Source organism: Mesoplodon mirus, assembly GCF_964341445.2.
Source record: "Mesoplodon mirus genome assembly, chromosome: 5".
Classification (NCBI taxonomy): Eukaryota; Metazoa; Chordata; class Mammalia; order Artiodactyla; family Ziphiidae; genus Mesoplodon; species Mesoplodon mirus.
Window position 1 is genome coordinate 30,157,208 of NC_138980.1, and position 18,714 is coordinate 30,175,921.

An 18,714-nucleotide genomic window follows, 5' to 3' on the forward strand; every position below is an offset into this window, starting at 1 on the left:
CTGAATCTCTCTCCCTGTGTAGATATAGATAGATAGACCTTTTTCTCTCTCTCCTTTTTTCTAACTTTTCTTTCTATTTCTAATTCCCCATTCCTTTGCTTGAGTATCATCTCATTCTGCCTTGCCCTCACCCTGTTTCTCTGTTTTATTCTCCACTTTTCTCCCCCTGCACCTTCTCTCTCTGGGATGCCATTCTCTCCTTTTGCTCTCAGATGCCTACTTTCCCAGCTTGCAATCCCACACTAACTCTTTCTCCCTGAGCCTTGGAGGAGTGACCTGTTCCTCACCCCTGTGAGCCCATCCAATCATTGCCTGGTCGCCAGAGCCCCCATCATCAGGGGAGGATCACAAGCCAGATGAGGGAAGGTGCTCTGTTGGAGGGTCCAGGGACTGGGGCCAAGAGCTCATATTCCCAGAGGACCAAATTCTTTTGTCCTGTTAAATCCCCTCCTGAGAGCAGGCAGGGGAAGGAAGAGAAAATGCATTCCTCCTGAGACTCCTCCTCAGAACCTCATCATGAGGGGAGAGGGAGAGGGCGTGCAAATGGAGACCAGGAGTAGGGCCTGCCTTGTGTCTCAGTACGTGGGTGATTCCCAAAGACTTCTTTCCAGGAAACTAAAAAACTAAAAACACAAGTACATTCTGGCCCCTCCTAAATATCCTGATTCGCAGAGTACACTGGACACCCCATCAGGACAACCTGAACCATAGGATGAGTCTCCCAGACACCATAGTTCTCAAGTACTTTCTGTTTTCCTCTCCCAAATGTCACCTCCTCATTCACTCAGAACCCCCCAGGACTCCATGACCCTCCAAGGTCACCCAGACCATCAGAGAACACTTACCCTCAAGAGCATCTGTATTCCAGGTGCATCCTGATCTCCCTGGACCTCAGGACTTTGCAGAAGACTGAGATTCCCATGACATCCCAACATTCTGATTCTTCAAGGAAACCCTGACATACCCAGCATCGCTGAGCAATCAGGACATCCTGACAGCTGCAGTACTCTGCTTCTTGAGATTACTTAGATCTAGGAACTACATTCTGACATCTGTAGGACATCCTGACCCTTTAAAGACAACCCAATATCCTAGGACTCTAGGGTTCTCTAGGACACACTGAAACCTAGAGTATTCAACCTCAACTAGGAGATTATCCCTGTCCCCCGCCATGAAGTTCTGAAATGTCAGAATAGACTGAATCAATGAGGGCACCCTAATCCCCTTGGAACACACTGTACTCATAGGACTGTCTGATCCCCAATGTTATGCTAATCCTTCACACACATTCTTTAAAAGAACAACTCAAGACAGAAAAACATGGTAATCTTCCAGGATCCTGAGGCTTACAATATGATCCATGGATCAGAAGTATAAGCAGCACATGAGAGCTTGTTAGAAATGCAAAATTTGAGGCCCCACTTCAGTCCTACTGAATCAGAATTTTCACTGTAACAAGATCCCCAAGAGAACTGACTGTACACTTGTCTTCATCAGCTCTGACTGCCACAACAAAATACTAAAGCAAGGTGGCTAAAACAACAGATATCCATTTCTCACAGTTCTGGAGGCTGAGAAGTCCATGATTAACATGCCAGCTGATTCAGTTCCTTAGAGACTTTTCCTGGGTTACAGACAGCCACCTTCTGTGTCTTCACAAGACAGAAAGAGAACTCAGTCCTGGTCTCTTTTCTCTTCTTATAAAGACACTACTCTTATCTTGGGGCCTCAACCTCACGATCTCACTTAACCCTAATCACCTCCCAAAGGCCCCACCTCCAAATATCATTGCATCACATTGGGGTTAGGACTCAACATATGAAGTCGTGAGGAGACACAAACATTCAGGTCATAACAACATAAAAGTCGAGAAACACTGATCCAAGATGCCAACCCATCTCCCCCTACCCCAGGGTATACTGTGACCTCCTAGAGAAACTCGAGCTGCATGACAGCTCTGCCTCCCAAGATTCATGTAGTCAACTTGGATCCACAAGCACACACTGAATTCCAATACTCTTGCTGCCTCAAAATAGCCTAACCCTATAAGGGAACTCTGACCAGCCATCCAAAGCAGCCTGATGATCCCAGGACACTCTGATAGTACAAAGAAACTCTGACCTACTACCCTGCTCCCCAAGACATTGAGACACTACAGGTTTGACTTGACATCCCAGGATACCATTATTTCCTAGTAGGCTGGGGAGGAGTATTTTTCCAGGGCATCCTAATTCCCACTCAAACTTGACCTTCAAGGAAGTCTGATACCCAGGGTTCTCTCACACTACCAGAGGCAGGATGGTGTGGTGGGGAAGAATACAGGTTCTAGAGCCAGGCTGCCCTAGGTTCAAATATCAGCTGTACCACTTACTAGCTATGTGATCCCAGGCTCATTACTTTGTATCTCTGCACCTCAGCTTTATCATCTAAGGATAATAATAGAGTCAATTCTCTTTATATAGGTAGTTTTCTTCCATAAAGTCATGATAAACACTGAATTGGTGAATACTGAACCACTGTTACTAAGGGAAAGAGGTTCCTGTGAGCCTCTGGCCACAATATTTTTGGTCAACCAATCAATACATAACATTGTTGTATGTGTGTCTCAGTTTAAATACACCTTACTTAATATATATTGTAAACTCATTAACATTGAACTCATGGCCAACAGCACTATAACTCATGCCTGAACAAAGATTATTTTCTCCGTTAAACACCTCATGGCCCTCCTGCACTTAGGAACACTAGACAACATTGCAGCACTATGCTTGGGGGCCATTTGGAACAGTACTGTTACCTTCAAAAGACAAAAATGTATAAAATGTTGGCTTAGACAAGATAGAAGTTTATTTCTGTCACCCACAAAATAAGTTCAGAAGTAGGTATTCAAAGGCTGGTACAGTGGATCTAAGATGTCACCAGACTCCCAAGCTCAGAAATTTCTACCCCATTATCTTAGTGTAAGTTTTCCATCCTCATCTTATGGTCCAGGGTGGCAGCTGGAGGTAATGCCATCATTTCCACACCACAGGCCAGAGAAAGAAGGAAAAGTAGAAGAGCGAGCATCCATGTGCCACGAGGCTGGTGCACCCCCAAACTCTGTGGGACAGAAATTCCTGCACTCAGGACCCTTCCTGACCTTGGCCTGTCCCTATGTTCCTCTTCCTCTGGCTGGTCATTTGTGTCATTTATAGTATCCTTTAAAATGAACCAATAATAGTAAATAAACTGTTTCCTTGAGTTCTGTGAGACATTATAGCAAATTATCCAATTTGAGGATGGGGTCATGGAAACCCCGATGTGTAACCAAGTTTAACAGAGTATGAGTAACCTGGGGGCCCAGTACTTCAGATTGGCATCTGAATGGGGGTAGCTTTGTGGGACTGAGCCCTTAAACTCTGGGGTCTATCTTAGGTCAGAATAGTTAGTATCTGAATTAAATTAAATTATAGGGCACCCAATTAGATTGGAAAGGAAAAAGTAAAATTGTCTTTGTATGTGGACACAATAATCTGCCATGCAGAATTTTTGATGAAATTATAAGGAATCTATTATAGCTAATTAGTGAGTTTAGCAAAGTTTCAGAATTCAAAACCAATATTAAAAAATAATCATATAACAACAAATAATAAATAATTTGAATTTAGAACTTAGTACCATTTACAGTAGCATAAAATATGAAACATTTAGTGTTAAAGTTGTCAAAAATATGAGCAATCCATACACTGAAAACTAAAAATAATATTCATGAGAGGAATAAAAGAAAACCTTTTAAAATGAAGATATATGCTATGCTTTTGGGTCAGGATACTAATTATTGTTAATTCTGAAATTGATAATATTTCATGTGATCTCAAAATTTCATCAGACTTTTTCATAGAAATTGGCAAACTGATTCTAAAATTTATATAACAATGCAAAAAACCTAGCATTGCAAAAACAGCTTTGAAAAAGATCTAAGTTGGAAGACGTACACTGTCCAAATTCAAGAATTATTATATAAAGATTGTACTCAAGACAAATGAGTCTTGGCCATCAGTCTTGGCCATGAGTACTGCCATCAGTATAGACAAATATATGAATGGAAAGGAAAGAATTCAGAAATAAACCCAAATACAAAGGCAATTTAGCGGAGAAAGTCTAGCTTTTTTAAACAAGTGGTGCTGGACCAGTTGGCTATCTAAATCATATGGGGTGAGGGGGGATGGAACTTGGATCCATACCTCATACCATATTTTAAAATTAACCCAAAATGGACCACAGATCTGAATGTAAAATCTAAAATTATAAAACTTCCAAAACAGGTAAAAAATCTTTGGAGGGCTTCCCTGGTAGTGCAGTCGTTGAGAGTCCACCTGCCGATGCAGGGGACACAGGTTCATGCCCCGGTCCAGGAAGATCCCACATGCTGCGGAGCGGCTGGGCCCATGAGCCATGGCCGCTGAGCCTGCGTGTCTGGAGCCTGTGCTCCACAACGGGAGAAGCCACAGCAATAAGAGTCCCACATACCGCAAAAAAAAAAAAAAAACTTTGGGAACTTGGATTACATAAATATGTCTTAGATATGATACCAAAAGACCATATATAAATGAACAAATTGGTAAATTGAACATCAAAGTAAGAACTTCTGCTCTTCAAAATACACTGATAAATGAATTAAAAGACAAGTTACATACTGGAAGAAAACATTTGCAAATCATATATCTAATAAGAACATTTATCTGTTAATTCATATATCTGATAAAGGTTAACTATGCCCAATATACAAATTCAAGAATATAAAGACAAACAATGTAATTTTTTAAAATGCAAAAAATTTGAACAGGCAATTCACCAAGAAATATATGCAATACAACAACCTTGGAAAACAGTTTGGCATTCTCTTAAAAATGTTAATTTCTTAAAATGATCCAGCCTTTCCTCTTCTAGTTAATTAATCCAAGAGAAGAAAAAGTATAGATCCATACCAAGTCTTGTAGTTGAATGTTGCTAGCAGCTTTATTTCTAAGAGACAACACAAGTCTTCATAGATAGGCGCCTGTATGTACCGTTGTAGTATAGCCATGAAATGGAATATTACCTGCAATAAAAAGGAATAAACTACAGCTACAGCATGGATGAATCTCAAAACAATTATGCTGTTAAAGAAGCCAGACAAAAGTGTACATGTTATAGGATTTCATTTCTGCAAAACCCAAGAACAAGAGTTGGCAAAGCACAGCCTATAAGCAAAATCCAGCCCTCTGCCTTTTTCTTTTCTTTTTTTAACAAGTTCTTTGGAACATAGCCATCATCATTTTTTTCATATTTTCTATGACTGCTTTCCTTCTACAATGGGAGAGGTGACATTGCAACAAGTAGAGTACTCAGTAACTGGCCTTTTACAGTAAAAATTTGCTGACTCTTGCCGTAGTGTACATGTTGAAGTACATAGAAAACACAATGGAATCTATAGAAACATTCCTAGAATTGATAAGCTAATTTCAGAGTACAAGGTGAATACGCAAAATCAACTGTGTGTCTATATGTTAGCAGTAAAAGATTAGAATTTAATCCTCCCCAAATTAACCAACAGATTCAATACAACCCAACCAAAATCCTAACAGACAATTTTCAAGAAATTGACAAGCTGATTTAAAGGTTTATATTGAAAAGCAAAGGACCTAAAATAGCCAAAAACCTTGAAAATTAAGAACAAGTTCAGATCACTTATACTATTGATCTCAATATTTAACATAAAGATTCAATAATCATGACAGTGTGGTATTGGCATTAGATAAACATAGAAATGAATGCAACACACAAAAACTCCAGAAATAGAATTGAATTTCAACAAAGGTGCAAGTATAATTCAATATGGAAACAGAAATCTTTTTAGCAGGTGATGTTGGAGCAACTGGTTATCAGTATACATAAAAACTAACTCTAATTTTTACCTCACATCATATTCACTCACGGAAATGAATCATAAAGTTAAAGACAAAATTCTATTAAACTACTGGAAGAAAACATGGTACAAAATATTTGTTACACTGACTTAGGCAAAGATTTCATGAATAGGACATAAAAAGCATAACTTTAAGGGGAAAGAGTGATAAGATGAACATTAAAATTAATTTTTTTCTCTTCATACGGCATAAGAAAATTAAAAGCAAACCACAAACTGGGAGAAAATATTTGCGAAATTTACAATTGAGTCCAGAAAAAAAACCCTCAAAAAATGAGAAGAAAAACAGCTCAATAAAAATAGGCAAACAACCCAATAAAAATGGGGAAAATATTTGAACATAACTTCACAAAAGAAGATATATGAATAGGCGATAAGTATAAGATGCTCAACATCACTAGTTATCAGGAAAATGCAAATTAAAACCACAATGAGATATTATTATACATCCAGTAGAATAGTTAATGTTAAAAAGACTGACAAGGGCTTCCCTGGTGGCGCAGTGGTTGAGGCTCCACCTGCCGATGCAGAGGACATGGGTTCATGCCCTGGTCCGGGAAGATCCCACATGCCGCAGAGCGGCTAGGCCTGTGAGCCATGGCCACTGAGCCTGCACGTCCGGAGCCTGTGCTCCGCAACAGGAGAGGCCACAGCAGTGAGAGGCCCGCATACCTCAAAAAAAAAAAAGAAAAGACTGAATACCCAGCGTTGATAAGGATGTGTAACAATTAGAACTCTCAAATATTGCTGATAGGAATGCAAACTGTTCAGCTATTTTTTGCAAAAACGGTATTGCAGTATCTTATAAAGTTAAAACATTTACCATAAAACCCAGTAATCACATTCCAAGAAAAATGAAAGTATATGGCCACACACAAACTTCTACAGAAATGTACATGGTAGTATTATATGCACATTGTATACATATATAGAGATATGCATACATATTATACATAATAGTTCTAAACTGGAAACAAACCAATTTCCTCAACTGTTGAACGGTTATAAAAATTGTGGATCTCCTTACTATGGAATACTACACAGGAATGAAAAGGAACACAATGTTAATAAATGCAACAAATTTGTGATACATTGACAACATGGATTAATCTCAAAAGCATTATGCTAAGTGAAAGAATTCAAACACAAAAGACCACATACTGTATGATTCCATTTATATTAAATTCTAGGAAACACAAAACTGTAGTGAAAGAAAGCAGATCAGTGATTACCTGGTCATGGGAGTGTGCTAACTACAAAGGGAAACAAGAAAATTTTTTGGGTGGTATAACTGTTGTGTTTCTTGATTGTGGTGGTGGTTACATGACAACATGATTTTAAAATTCATTGATGTGTAACTTAAATGGGTAATGTTTATTATCTATCAATTATAACTCACCCCCCCAAAATTAATTTCAAAATATGGAGAGAAAAGAGGCATAAAAATTAAGCAAATGAAAAAAATAGGCAATTATTTTTTTAAAAAATAGGCAATTATTAACTTCAGGAACATTCAAAAGTTGTGCCAGGAAAAACAAAAAGATTAGTACACAAACAGTGTATAACAGAGTCAGATAGTCAATTATAGATATTGACATACCTCCAAATTGTGATGTGCCTATAATAGGAGCATTTGAGGAAGAAGAAAAGGGATGGTGAAGTGGTATTAACTCATCACCTGTCAAAATGGGAAGACAATATATTGTAAATCAATGATCAAAAATAGCATTATAAACATATTATTTAGAAATATATAAAAGTATTTATATTGCGAAGTTGGATCATGGAGTGGAAAGACAGGTAGGGAACTACCTTTCTCATTTAAAGAATTGTTTAACTTTTAAAGCTATGCTAATATATTTATTTGACTAAAATAATTTTAAAATAAAAATTCTTGATTAAATACTTGATTTATTCAGTTTTTATATTCCTTTATTATTAATAAGAGCATTTAAGTCTATTTTCCCATAGCTTTTTATATTTTTTCTCTAATTTATGAATCATTTGGTTTAAACTTTCTTTTTGATATGGGGATTATGAAGAACACTGTTTTAAATTTTATCAACTGAACCTTTCTTTTTACATTTTGATTTCTGGTTTCTAATTTTTGGCTTTGTGGTGAAGGCCATAAGAGAATATATCCTATGAAATCAATGTTTGATTTCATTGATTCAGTTTTCATTTCAAAAACTCTATTATAAAGTTTTTGTTGTAGTCAAGAAAATGGCCAACATTTGTAATTATTCCCTGGGCTTAAAATAAGAATATATATTCTCTATTTTCAAGGTGGAAATATGTGTATTTTATATGTGTGTGTATATATATATATATATATATATATATATTTTTTTTTTTTTTTTTTTTTTTTTTTTTTTTTTGCGGTACACTGGCCTCTCACTGCCGTGGCCTCTCCCGTTGCGGAGCACAGGCTCCGGACGTGCAGGCTCAGCGGCCATGGCTCACGGGCCCAGCTGCTCCGCAGCATGTGGGATCCTCCCGGACCGGGGCACGAACACATGTCCCCTGCATTGGCAGGCGGACTCTCAACCACTGCGCCACCAGGGAAGCCTTATGTATATATTTTTAACTGATGTATAGTTGATTTACAATGTGATAATTTCTGCTGTACAGCAAAGTGATTCAGTTATATATGCATTTTTAAAATATTCTTTTCCATTATGGTTTATCACAGGATATTGAATATAGTTCCCTGTGTACAAATCAAATTTCTTTGTTGTTTAAACAAAATCTCTGTCATATTTTTTAATTAACTACTTGATCTATCAAATTCTGGGAATCTTATATTAAAGTCCATCATTAAGACATTAATCAACTTCTTTAAAAATTTTTTTAAACCTTTGCCTAACCTATTCCTATTCTACATTGCTTACATTGCTATTGCAAACAGTTGCTACATTGTTTTGTTTGATTTCATAACTGTGATTAAGTTTTATGAATATATCCTTTGTTATCATAAAATATTCCTCTTTTGTGATTTATGCTTTCAGTTGACTTAAATATTGCTTTGTCTGTAATTAATAATGCCACCAATGTTCTCTAATTTTTGCACTTGCCTAACGCATCTTTGCCCAATTTCATATTTGTGTTCTTTCTTTTTTTTAAATTGGTTCTAAAACTCACCTTGTAAAAATTTTGCTGTGTATATGCACACAAATAGAAACTTAAAAATACACATCCAAGTTCCAATAGCCCACAGATATTATTTAGATGACCACATATATAACCCACACCCAGTATTCCCTACCCCCGTCCACAGGCCAGCATTTCTAAGTGGTACCTCTGGTTTCCTATGTCATGGACACAGCAACTATTACAGAGATTAACTGAGACCGAAGTGAAGGTCTGTTCTTAGACCTTACTTTCTTACTATAAATTGACAAACCTTTTATTTGAAAGAAGAAAGAGTGCAGAGTCCTAAAGACTTAAGGATTATACAAAAAGGAGTCAGTGTAGAGCAAAGAATGGAGCTACCATGAATATCTGTGGGCCAAGTTCACTGGCTTCACAATTTTTCTTCAGATCAATTCTGAGCACAGAGCAAGTGACCAAGTATATTTTGTCTGTGACATGGGTGTGAGATGTACTTGATGCAATGGGAAGCAACAAGTCTGAAGACTAAATTGATTTCCCCTCAGGCTGAGATATCTGTGTCCAGAGAGGATAGGAACAAAGAACACTTAGTATGTGTGCCTTTAATGAGGAGCTGTGGGGAATCCGCCTTAGAGGCACCTGTCTGAATCTAAGTGTTCTCCTCCAGTGAGAAAATCTTTCTGACTCCCCCACTAGCTGTGACTTTCTCATGATTCAGGGTCAAGCAAGGAGCCGGTGGAGACAGGGGTCCCATGATAGCGTCAAGCAAGGAGCCAATGGAGACAGGGGTCCCATGATAGCCTCTCACAGCAGCAGAACAGCCAGGTAAGAAAATCTGGGAAAGCAGGTGAGGACACAGTTATCTCCAACACAGACATATTCACACGGACAAAAACACATACATTTACATTTGGAGAAACACACACTAAATTCTTCAGCATCTCACCAAGTTCAAACGGGAAACATCACCTGGTTTAACATGTACAAGCCTTTCCTCTTTCAGGATGTACTGCCCATTGCAGAATAGAGCAAGCATGTTTCCAAGGTGGAAATAGAAAATTAAGCAGTGGGAAACAAAAGAGGTAACTAAGGGCAGCAGTGCTAAGATCAGTGATGGCAGGCTCTTAGAAATCCTGGCCAAAAGCTCAGAGCCAAGAGCCACCCTCCTTCCTCACAAAAGAGACTCTCTGTCAGACATTCAAGACGCTCCTATTCTGCCCTTAATCTCCACCGTTTTATTAGTTGCTACCTTGTGTACCTTCACTGTGGTCTATGACCACATTACAGAAGTGTCTCAGAGGGAGGTTGCTTGGATGCCACATGGAACCCCACAGGGGGGGTCAGCTTGAGCTGCGGTCCAAGCACTAAGCATCCTCAGTTTTAAGGTCCAGGAACACAAACACTCAATGCTGCAAAACATGAGATGTCTCAGAGACAGTCACAAACTAAAGAGACTCACAAGGGTCTAATGTATGAAACCAGGCCCTCTTACCATATTGACTTGGGGGTTGGGGCCAACGTTGCTTGTACTCCTGGTAGGACTATCCCAGCAAACATTGACAAGAAGTGGCTAACCTTAATGCTGGCAGATCTCTCGACATAGAGTCTGGGTTATTTAGAGCCTGTACACCTGTTTTGGCCTTTGCCAGTTCCCAGACAATAGGAAAAACCCTACACCATCCTGCTATACTTCTTTCACCTTCTACTACCATTTCCATTATGGGAAATAGCTTACAATTAAGACCCTAATATCAACATCTACTCTTTGAAGCACAATGAAAAAGTCTGCACAAATATTGTTTTGGTTTTTCCTTGATGCAACCCCTGTACCCCCACTTCTACATTCTACATCCTTTCCCTGAAGTACCTTCTTTCAATAGCTCTGGGTACTGCCAACTACTGCCTTTCTACCTTTTAATTCCGTGATATAATTTATGAGAAAATGGCTTCAGATCTCAGAATTTTACATTGGTTTTACTAAGTTAACTCTCAAAATGCTGGATACTTTATAGTCACCATACTATATACATCCTGCAACCACTCTCCTAAAAGTATTGCCTGTGACATCTTTTATCCCAGTCAGTCAAGACATTTAACCTGTATATCTCCTCCCCTGAAATGCCATCTCCTCTCCTCTTTACTATTCGAATACTGTGAATTCTTACATATTCAAAATTCTCTATCTGACTCTTTCTGCCTGCATTAATTCCTTAAGGCTGGGATTATCACTTGGATATGCCCCCATAACTTTACTTTCTCTATGAATCTCTTTTTCCTTTTCAAAAATAATACCAAATACCAGTGATCCTGTTTTGGCCAGCACAGGGAGAGAAGAAGTCTCTTCACAGAATGCAGTACATAGCAAACTCACTAGCATGCTTAGCTCATCCAAGCCAACATTTGTGAGCTACTGCAATGACATTTTGATGCTCTCCAGTTACAACGTTGAGGGAAAACTGCCAGGCAGATCCTTCAGTGCCTAGAGGTAGTATAATCCTGAGAAAGTAAGAGAGATCCAGAATGAATTTGAGTGAGTTGTATAAAGTTATTCGGGTAAAAGAACTTATGACTTTAAACAAATAGCTAAATCTCATTGCTTCATTTTTCCCTTCTGCTTAATGAAGCCTGTTATTTTTTAAATTTACATATTTTAAATCTGTAAGAAATGTATGTAAAGCCGGAAGACACTGCCTGGCACTTGGTTATAGTCTCAATAAATGGTTGATAATTGAAACTTGGAAGTAAAACTAGGGAGGAATATAAAGAAAAGGGCATTTCAGCTGTTTCAAGACTATAAATGTTATGCTTTCTTTCAATCTAATCTGTCATCACCTAATTTCTCTGAATCCCAGGTTCTTCATCTCTGATTCTTCTTCTCAGGGTCCTCACTTATGAATGCTGGATTACAGAAGTTCCTGGTGGCCTAGTGGTTAGGATTCTAGGCTTTTACTGCTGTGACCCACGTTCCGTACCTGGTCAGGGAACTGAGATCCCACAAGCCATGTGAGGCGGCCAATATATATATATATATATATATGAATGATATGGATTAAAAGAAATTGTGTATGTGAAAATAACTTGTATATACCAGATATTCATTAACTGTTAGTGAAGTATGAATTAAGCTGCATGAAATCAAAGATAAATAAAAACAAATTAAAATTATAGAAATTAACCAGCTATTTATTTCATTAAAACTCGCTTCATAGAATTATCTAATGTGAATTAATTCTCAATGACAAAACAGTATCATAAAAAATTTGCTCCAATGATGACATTATCAATCTCATCTACTTTTATATTTGAAGTGTTATTAATTAAGAAATACATTTTGGATCTGGTATCATTAAAAACTTGTAATCTCTAAACAATATATGGAGCCTAATTAAATAAATATTTCCTTTTACTTTTGACCACATTTTCTCCCCTGCAGACATGGGCAGAGACAACCAGACTGGAGTCACAGAATTCATTCTCCTGGGACTCTCTGGGCAGTCAGAGCAGGAGGAGGTTCTCTTTGGGCTGTTCTTGTGGACGTACCTGGTCACCCTCATTGGGAACTTTCTCATTGTCTTGGCTATCAGCTGTGACAGTCATCTCCAAACACCCATGTCCTTATTCTTGGCCAACCTCTCCTGTGTCAACATCTGCTTTTCATCAGTCACAATCCCCAAGAATCTGGTGAATCACATACTGCGAAGCAAGTCTATCTCTTACATGGAATGTATGACCCAGATCTACTTCTTCATCATTTTCATCAACATGGATGGGTTCCTCCTGAGTGTGATGGCCTATGATGATTATACTTCCATCTGTTGCCCACTCCACTACACCATGATCATGAGGCCCAAACTCTGTGTCCTTCTGGTGGCTGCATCTTGGGTCAGTACAAATCTGCATGCTCTCCTACAGACTCTTCTCATGGTGCAACTCACATTTTGTTCCAACAATGCTGTGTATAAGTTTTTCTGTGACCCTTATCCTATTCTAAAACTCTCTTGTTTGAATATCTTTATCAATGACCTGATGGTATTCACTGTGGGTGAACTGGTATTTATGACACCATTTACATGTATCATCATTTCACATGATTCCATCTTCTCTAATGTACTGAAGTTGCCATCTGCCCATGGAATAAGGAAAGACCTGTCCACATGTGGATCCCACCTCACTGTGGTCTCCCTCTTCTATGGGGCAATCCCGGGGGTCTATAAGCACCCTTCATCCTCGTACTCAGTGCAAGATGTGGTGACTACTGTCATCTTCACAGTGGTGACTCCCCTCATCAATCTCTTCATCTACAGCTTGAGAAATCATGACACGAAGGGAGCTTTAAGGAAACTAATTTCATATTCTATAATTTAAAACTTTTAGAACTGAGAGGACTCTTGGATAACATACATTTTTTCATTTTACAAACCAAGAAACTGAGTCCCTATAGGTGTAAATTTACCCATGACTATTCCTGTAATTAATGATATGTGATCATGGTCATGCTTTTAAATATGAGGCTGATAGGTGCTCATAAGTCATAAAACCATTAGTTATCTATAAATAGGTGTGATTTTAAAACACTTATTTTACAGACAACAAAAATTCAGGAAAAGACAGGATTGGGTCCAGCAACCCTATGAGACAGTGGCTACCATATGGTCTGAGAATTTCAGAAAACTTTAGAGTTGGCTCTCCTCAGTGTCACCTGTCCTCTATGGCCTCACATTAGGAGATGTTAAATTTTCCCCAATTTACTGAGTCACAGAAAAGTTACCTTTTCCAGGGCTGTACAACCAGCAATTATTGGTTACAAATGGTCCTGTTACTTTCAGGGTCTTTGGTCATTACTGAATTAGTTAACGTTTCCTCTGTCTTAGGCTCAATTCCTACCCTCACGTCTCACAGCTCAGAACCTACCCCTGCACTATTCTTCCCCCACCACCAATCTAACTTTTTGGTGCTTTATTGCCTGGCATGGGTGTCAGGGATGGGTATCAGAGGGTGGCGAGCCTCAGACAGTAGCTAGAATTCCTCATACAAATCTCGGTATCCCTTCAAATTTATATGGGCTAAGAGAAGCAGAGGTTCCCTTAATGCTAAAGTGTCCAGAGTTACTATAACACCTTAGGAACATGAAAACATGAATTAATTACAGGATTTGGATTAGAACCCAGAACTTCTGACTCCAAGTCCAGAGTTTGTTCCAATCCATGGGGAAAGTTTCTAGGAGCCCTTGCCTCTTTTCCTACTCTACACCTGAGGGTTCCCACCTCGTCTTCCCTGGTGTCCAGAGAGCACTCACCTAAATCTCCAGTGGTCATTCTTCAATAGCCTTCAATTCCTCATTGACCTTCTCTCCTTTCTCAATCTTCTCTACTCTCACGAAAAATCAGTACTCATTGTCCTCACTATCACCTCCTTTCCCACTTGGTCCCAACACTGACCAGCTCTTACCATGAGCACAGCAACAGGCTTATAGTGGTTCTGACTGCCTCCTGCTTCCCCCTACACATATCTGTCCTGCACACAGGATCAGTTTAATCCTCCTAAAACATTGATGGCATCCTGTCAGCCACTCCTTATAGAAATATTGAAGAGGCCAGGATAAATCCAAGTATTACCTTCAAATACAAGCCCAAGATGACTCGGCCCTGAGCCATACTTACAACTTTGTTTGTCATCAACTCACATAATTATATGTTCCATGACTTTCTCCTAATTCTCTTCCTCTTTCTTTCATTCGTCTGCTGAAAGACTCCTTTGATTTTTTGTGTGTGTGTGTGGTACATGGGCCTCTCACTGTTGTGGCCTCTCCCATTGTGGAGCACAGGCTCCGGTCGTGCAGGCTCAGTGGCCATGGCTCACGGGCCCAGCCGCTCTGCGGGATGTGGGATCTTCCCGGACCAGTGCACGCACCCGTGTCCCCTGCATCGGTGAGTGGACTCCCAACCACTGTGCCACCAGGAAAGCCCTCCCTTGATTTTTTAAGACTCTAATAATTGTGCATTCCCCTTAACTCCTTTACTAATTACATCTCACAGACATGTACTGAGCACACAACATAGTTCTTCTTGGATGTAGTAAATGAACTCCCAAATGTATGTTGGTGCCAGTGGGAACCTGACTACATGTGATAAAATCAATGTAGTGTTCTGAACTGTTAAGTTTTATTTTAGAAGTAGTTTAGTGCAAATGTTTGAGATATAATAACATGGACTAATGTTGGTGTTTAAGGTTACATGACTCATTTTGGTCTCATCATATTCTTCCTTGCGTTACCCATATCTGCATACATATCTCCTCTGGTTATTACATTACATATTCACTTTGATAAAATACCATAGATTATGCATGGGCACATCCCATACAATGCTCAGTAGAGTTTTTGTTCATCCCAAATAATCATGTATTGAAAAATCCCTGATGATGTGGTAGGCATGTCTAATGGTAACCTGGGAAGTGAACATTCCTAGACACAAAAAAATCAGAAGGGTAAAAATTTAAATCTAGGGAACTAAAGTACTGAGAAGGCTGCTCCAGAACACAGAAAGATTTCACTGCATTCTGGGACCCAAGGAAGCTGCAGGGTTGAATGAAAAGCACCATGTTTGGGATATAGTTTTATTGCTCATCCTTCTCTCCCTCAACTGTCAGTCAAAAGTTGGCTGTGAGAAGGAGCATGAGGATAGAGAGAAATCAGTGAACTTACAATAGGGTACAAAGTCAAAGGGAAAATCACTCTCTATCTACATGGTCCCCACTCGTTCATCTCAAGGGAGAAATCATCATTCACCGTACAGAAGATCCTGTCTGAAGGGGAAAAGAAATCGCAGCAGTGTGGTGTTAGCAGAAAGAGGAAAGGCCTCTGTCTTGTTCAGACTGGCTGTGGTGTGAGGTTATATGTTGTTTCATTCTACCAGAGCCTCAAGTCTTTAATCCTCCTACTTCTGGGGACCACCTTCAACTCCATCTTCACTGGCTCCCTGCATTACTTCAACCACTTAAGGGGAATGAAGGGGAAATAAGAAAAGGGGTTTACTCCAGGGTCCAGGTAGAATCAGCCTCTGTTGTGGTTTCCTGCATGTGAGAGTCACACATGACATGAAGTGGTCATAAATTAAAGCTCAGCCTCATGCAGGGCATCGAGTGACCTCTCCCCATAGAAGCGAAGCAGTGCCAGGCTGGCAGAGTCCCCCCTGGGAGCAGCCAGGAAATCAGGATTGTGTCTGGGAATTCACCCTCCAGGGCCTGAGTTAGCAGAGTCCAGGCCTCTGCCAGGAGCCTCTTCTCTGCAGCTGGGACTCCCTAAAGACACCACCCCCACTTCACCACAGGAAACTTCCATCTAGCACTAGTTAGCCAACAGGAACAGCTCTTTGTGAGCCAATTAAAACCATCTGGACACAAACCACCTAGAGGGGTGGGATAGGGAGGGTGGAGGGAGGGAGATGCAAGAGGGAAGAGATATGGGAACATATGTAAATGTATAACTGGTTCACTTTGTTATAATGCAGAAACTAACACACTATTGTAAAGGAATTATACTCCAATAAAGATATTTTAAAAAACCAACAAAAACAAACAAACAAACAAACAAAAAACCATATGGAGAGAAAAGTTTGGCTTCACCTCACTGATGTTGGAATAAAGGCTCATCCTTCTTCCTGGCACATTTCCCCAGATACTGTTCTCCCTGGAGGGAACAAGGTTTGCTCCATGTCACAGCCATTGGAGGTATTTTCAAGTTTCATGGAATCATTTTCCTCTAACTTGTCCTTCAAGTTTCTGTTCCAAGGCCACGGTTTCCATTAGAGTCCAGCACCATCTCTCATGAGCTGAAGAAGCCCTTCCTGCTATTCCCTGGATATTGTAGCCTAGTAGATATTCTTAGTGTTCTGCCTGTAATATCTTGTCTCCTTGTGCTTGAGGGCAGAAAGCTAGGCTTTATATGAACTTTATCTATCACATTGTCAATTGGCCTTCTAGTAGATGACTTTGTTCTCGGCATTGACCTTTTGTCACTTGAATATTGAAAGCTGGCTATGTCTAACTTATGAACTCTGATTCCAAATGAATCTGGTTTTCTAGATTAACTTTTCATTTGTGAGCCACACAGAGGTACACAATGTATTGCCAAGCCCACCGTCAAAACAGGCCACCTTTTATTCATTCTAAACTTCAGGCATATCCTGTTGCTCGTCAAAAACTACTGGTTCAGGTTCATCATGATTTCTAAATGTGACATACAACTGATATAAAGGCACAAACTTGCCCCTGTATTGTGGATGGATATATTTGCCAAGAAGGACGTGAGGTTATCTTTGTTGCATGAAAGTAGCTGCAGATGTCCCTTAAGAATTCAGACTTGATGATGCAGATCAAATCCCACAATACAAAGCCATGATTACAACACAAACTCCCTATAGAACCTAAAAAGACCAAAGAACTGCCTAGTGATCCAGTTATTTCAAGAAATTTCTATCGTAAACAAATTCAGCTTATATCCTTAAAAGTTGTCATAATGAAGCCAAAAGTAGTCCCAAGAAATCATATCTAATATAATATTTTGGTAAAGAAATCATTCAAAGCCAAATAGGTAAATAAATTACTCTGACTTTACTACATGAAGTGGGGAGGAGAGGATCAGGAAGGAGGGAAAAGGGACATGGTATAATACTGATGACATTTATATGGTCAGGCCACTCAGGATAGGGGTTCTCTTCCTCTCTGAACATCCCCTGCTCAACCACTGCCTGCTTCACCTATACCCTACTCACATGACTGAACTTCCTACATGCTTGCCCCAGGCCCAGGCTACTGATTGTCCTTATCAAAGGGGTAGTATGGGTCCTGGTAACTAATGCACCAAACTGATGTAACTCCCTCTATAACTGGCAATCTACACCCCCTACCATCCATTAAGCCACTGGTGTCTCTGTTGCTGACTCCAGGCTTCTTCTCTGGTCTTAAACTGGGCAAATGTAGGCCTTAGAGGCCTGCTGGGTGCAGCCCAACAGTTGGCAGAGCCAGCCAGGAGAACAAGGAAACTCTTGTGAGCACTGAGATGTTGGGAAACACAGGATGGGGAATGGAATGTTGCAGGGGTTGTCCACTAGCTTGTGGGGCCTGAAAGTTGTGGGTTTTATCCCGGAGTGGCCGGCCATTCACACGTGGGGTCCAAAAGTTGAGGGGGTAATCCTGAAAGTTACAGGGGTAGTACTGCAGTGGATGTCTACTAGTATGTGGGACCCTGTAGTGGCTGTGCATGATGAATGGGGGCTGTCAAGAGATCTGGAGAACAATGGCCCCTCATGGCTCTGCTACTGTATCAAAGTGAGCCTTCTGTAATTGGTTAAGCTAGCTCTCTGGAAGGAATTGGTATTTCTCTTCCTGTACCTTTGAGATGTATATGATCTACCTGGGTTCTCAGGAACTTTAATCTAATCATATGTGATCGCTAAGAGTAAATGAACAAAAAGGAGCAAGGATTTTAAAAATCTTTATGGGAATAATTATGTTTTGAGAATGTCTATCTAAAATAGACTCTCAAGATTTTTGTAACTTGAAACTAAACTAAGTTACATGAAGAGAATTCATTGACTAAGTCATTTCAAGAAAGGTAAAATATTGGAACATTAATTGCTGGGCAGGTCTAAGTTTAT

General features: G+C 39.6%; 1 protein-coding gene across 1 annotated transcript; it reads left to right on the forward strand.

Moving 5' to 3' along the window:
* Positions 1 to 12,493: 12,493 nt before the first annotated feature.
* LOC309805279 (olfactory receptor 1f45-like) lies at positions 12,494 to 13,423 on the forward strand (the record flags this gene model as incomplete). Its single annotated transcript, XM_082623211.1, has 1 exon — positions 12,494 to 13,423. The coding sequence occupies one exon, from the start codon at positions 12,494 to 12,496 to the stop codon at positions 13,421 to 13,423; it is 930 nt and encodes a 309-aa protein (XP_082479337.1).
* Between the last annotated feature and the right edge of the window lie 5,291 nt (positions 13,424 to 18,714).